Here is a 4,383-nt window from a genome sequence, read left to right as displayed (position 1 = left end):
GAGTTAAAATTAACGTAGATATATGACCGAACCTAACCAACCCTACCTAACCTAACCTAACCTATATTTATAGGTAAAGTTAGGTTAGGTAGCCAAAAAAAGCTAGGTTAGGTTAGGTTAGGTAGGTTAGGTAGACGAAAAAACATTAATTCATGAAAACTTGGCTTATTAGGCAAATCGGGCCTTGAATAGTAGGCTGAGAAGTGCGTTCTGGCTATTAGGTACGACATATATATATATATATATATATATATATATATATATATATATATATATATATATATATATATATATATATATATATATATATATATATATATATATATATATATATATATATATATATATATATATATATATATATATATATATATATATATAGACATATGTCGTACCTAGTAGCCAGAACGCACTTCTCAGCTTACTATGCAAGGCCCGATTTGCCTAATAAGCCAAGTTTTCATGAATTATTTGTTTTTCGACTACCTAACCTACCTAACCTAACCTAACCTAACTTTTTCGGCTACCTAACCAAACCTAACCTATGAAGATAGGTTAGGTTAGGTTAGGTAGGGTTGGTTAGGTTCGGTCATATATCTACGTTAATTTTAACTCCAATAAAAAAAAATTGACCTCATACATAACGAAATGGGTAGCTTTATCATTTCATAAGAAAAAAATTAGAAAAAATATATTAATTCAGGAAAACTTGGCTTATTAGGCAAATCAGGCCTTGAATAGTAGGCCAAAAAGTGAGTTCTGGCTACTAGGTACGACATATATATATATATGTCGTACCTAGTAGCCAGAACGCACTTCTCAGCCTACTATGCAAGGCCCGATTTGCCTTATAAGCCAAGTTTTCATGAATTAATTGTTTTTCGACTACCTAAACTACCTAACCTAACTTTTTCGGCTACCTAACGTAACCTAACCTATAAAGATAGGTTAGGTAGGGTTGGTTAGGTTCGGTCATATATCTACGTTAATTTTAACTCCAATAAAAAAAATTTACCTCATACATAGTGAAATGCGTAGCTTTATCATTTCATAAGAAAAAAATTAGAGAAAATATATTAATTCAGGAAAACTTGGCTTATTAGGCAAATCGGGCCTTGCATAGCAGGCCGAGTACGACGTTCTGGCTACTAGGTATAACATATATATATATATATATATATATATATATATATATATATATATATATATATATATATATATATATACACACATGTATATGTAATATTAAAAATTTTGTAACTAGCTTCAAAAGATTGTCACTTGCTTAGCTAAATGAACTCTGGGGTTCAGTTCTTGAACCGATTATGTGCCTCTGTAACCCTTTCCACCACCGTTAACGGGATGGGTATGGGGTGCATATTACAGAAAGAAAGAAGAACAAAGACGTCACAATATACAAGCACCGCGTCACGGCCGGTGTTCTCGCCCGTGACGGATCACAGCGCAGGGGCGTGACGGCCTCACCCTTTTTCTCTCTGTATTATACCCATCCCGTGGGCGGTGGTGTAAAGGGTTACAGAGGCACATAATCGGCCTCACCCGTGTTCAAATTAACGCCACAATAACACCTTACCTATGGTTTTCGTCGAGAACAGGACGTGAATACTGGTGATTAAGTTATCAGTCACTGATCAAGTATCACTGGCACTTCTACAATAAAACATGAATGAAATTTCTGAAAATTAACAAAATCTCGATTATTGTCGTTGAATTCGAATATTTTTTAATTAATATAACATCTTGATTTTTGTCAAACTAACAAAATTACAAAAGTACCTAATTATCAACACTTAGTACCAAAAATATCTAATAGCAAGAATTGTACTAAATTTAGTAAGAAAGCAAAAAGTTTGATAACCCTATGTATGAGCGGCTTAATGTTAAGTTCGTTTTGATTGTGAGAGAACGACTTAATCATCATAAGAGCACCATTACTGATGATTCGCTATGAGACTTACGTGAACATTTTTCAACATAATTACGGTCCAAGGTGGGCGTGTTTATTAAAGGTCCGCAATGTGAAACATTTCTCTCAACTCTATCACGTTTTAAGTGGTCGTCTTTTCACTGTAAAGTTTGCTCCGCACAAATAAGCTCAGCAAATGTTCACTTCCTGAGTGCCTTTGATGGGAGACTTAACAGTTGCGTCCGGAATGACTGAGGACTTTCAGCAAAATTTTTGTTAAAAATATATATATATTTTTTTTTTCATTTGATGTTCTTGATATTTGATCCTATATTTTGAGATGTTATCGAACATATTTATTTTGAGACATTGTTGGATAGTTGGAGATTCATGCTAAGTGCAAGATAAATTATTTGCAATAATTTAAAAAAAAATAAAATATGTCGTATATTATAGGAACTTTATAAAAGCTTTGTGATTTAATGACTGCTTAGAGGTCTTGGAGACAAAACGTCCTCAACCTATTCTCAATGGGTGAGATGCCGAGCTCTCTTGAACGCTGGAGTTGGGCGACTGATCTGAGTATCTCTAGTGGGTCATCTTGTGTAACCAAACCCGGCGCTATGGCAACCTAATGTCGCGTCAATGAGCCTAAATAAATACTCATTAAACTAATTCTCGATTCTCCCTTTTTTGTTGTATATCAAAAGATATTCCTAATACAGTATTAGAACCTGTATATAACATTATTCCTGACTAAAAAAGTTTATTACAGAAAGCGCTAAGTCAGTACGACTATATAGGCCGGGACTAAAGTAAACTCTCAGTGTCGGTACACTGAGAAATGGGATATAAACCTCTCAGTGTATATCTCCCTCCTGCCGTTAAATATTACTGACGTTGAGACAGGTAGTCATGAAGCTTCGCTTGAAGAATTCATTGCGAAGACTCTTCGTGTTTCTTAGAGCGAAGACAAGAAGGAAAAACTATATTACGCAACACTGCTCTATGTGAGCGGGCAACCTCGCACTGTTTAGCTTGCCAGGTATGGCAGAAGCGCACACAAAGAATTGTGAAACAGCTTGACCGTGAACACTATCCTTTGGGTCATCTTGATCAGTCTTTTCTAGATCAGCCTTGACTCGCCTGGAGAAAGGTTCAGTGGGGGATATAAGGCAGTACCAGCTTCCTCCAGCAACACACTCCTCGACATTTTCACAGGTCCTCCTCTCAGACTCTCTCTCTCTTCACACAATGGATAAATATCTAGTGCTACTCTTCCTAGGTTAGTGCAGTGGAAAGGAGTCTCTTGTTATATATATATATATATATATATATATATATATATATATATATATATATATATATATATATATATATATATATATATATATATATATAAAGCAAGCTATTTTAAAGCATTATGATCTTTACTCTAATGTATTATGAGATTCGTGTTTCATTACTCCAAGTCATTAATTACTTTCTTGTAGCTCAAGTTTTTTTTCTGTTCACATTCTCCCTCAGCCCTGATGAGAACATCAAAGGCTCAGCTTGGATACTTGCCGAGCGCTTCTCCTAGCTACTCCTATAACCCTCCGGGATTGAGGTCATCTGTTTCCAGTCAAGAAATCGAAGACCCCGTAACCGCCCTGGCCGCCAATATTCCCGGGGGCGGCGTCCCTGGCCAACACTACCCGATCCTGGCCTCTGTGCCACAAACCGGTTTCTCCTGCCAGTCTCGGGAGTTCCCTGGTTACTTCGCCGACACCACTGACGAGGCCCGCTGCCAGGTCTTCCACATCTGCCAGTTCGACGGCCGCCTCGACTCCTTCCTGTGTCCCAACGGCACCGTCTTCAACCAGCAGTACTTCGTGTGTGACTGGTGGTTCAACGTCGACTGCGCCGCCTCCGAGCAGTTCTTCGCTCTCAACTCCGAGATCGGCAAGATCCCCGAGGACGCAGATGCTTCCATCCGCAGTGACGCTGGGACGCTCAACCAGCTGTACAGCGTCCCAGAGCAGCGTCAAGCTTCCCCATCACCTCCCCCGACACCCTCACAGTTCTACAACAGACCCAACCGGCTCTAAATCTTCCCCAGCCACTTCCTCAAACCCCGTCACAAATGTACAACTGGCCTGATAGTCTCTTAACTACACCATCCACTTCAATGTGTTTTAGTGGCCCTAAAAGGCTCCATATATTCCAGAAGCTTAATGGGTTTGCTGTACATATGCTTTTTTATTATTGATATGAACAACTTTAATTAATATTTATATTCTAGCGATTATATTTTATAATGTGTAATATGTAAATAAATGTACTCTCAAATAAAATCTTGCTAAGAATTTTATCTTATCTTAGAGAGAGAGAGAGAGAGAGAGAGAGAGAGAGAGAGAGAGAGAGAGAGAGAGAGAGAGAGAGAGAGAGAGAGAGAGAGAGAGAGACAGAGAGAG

At 37.9% G+C, this 4,383-nt stretch overlaps 1 protein-coding gene across 1 annotated transcript; it reads left to right on the top strand.

The window, feature by feature from the left end:
- Window positions 1-3,088: 3,088 nt before the first annotated feature.
- LOC123765986 (uncharacterized) lies at window positions 3,089-4,116 on the top strand. The gene is made up of 2 exons (XM_045754849.2): window positions 3,089-3,212; window positions 3,455-4,116. The coding sequence occupies exons 1-2, from the start codon at window positions 3,182-3,184 to the stop codon at window positions 4,015-4,017; spliced, it is 594 nt and encodes a 197-aa protein (XP_045610805.2). The 5' UTR covers window positions 3,089-3,181; the 3' UTR covers window positions 4,018-4,116.
- Window positions 4,117-4,383: the final 267 nt, after the last annotated feature.

This window comes from Procambarus clarkii, chromosome 37 (assembly GCF_040958095.1).
Source record: "Procambarus clarkii isolate CNS0578487 chromosome 37, FALCON_Pclarkii_2.0, whole genome shotgun sequence".
Taxonomy (NCBI): domain Eukaryota; kingdom Metazoa; phylum Arthropoda; class Malacostraca; order Decapoda; family Cambaridae; genus Procambarus; species Procambarus clarkii.
The sequence above is the reverse complement of the archived record's forward strand: the minus strand, read 5'-3'. Positions and strand labels throughout refer to the sequence as shown.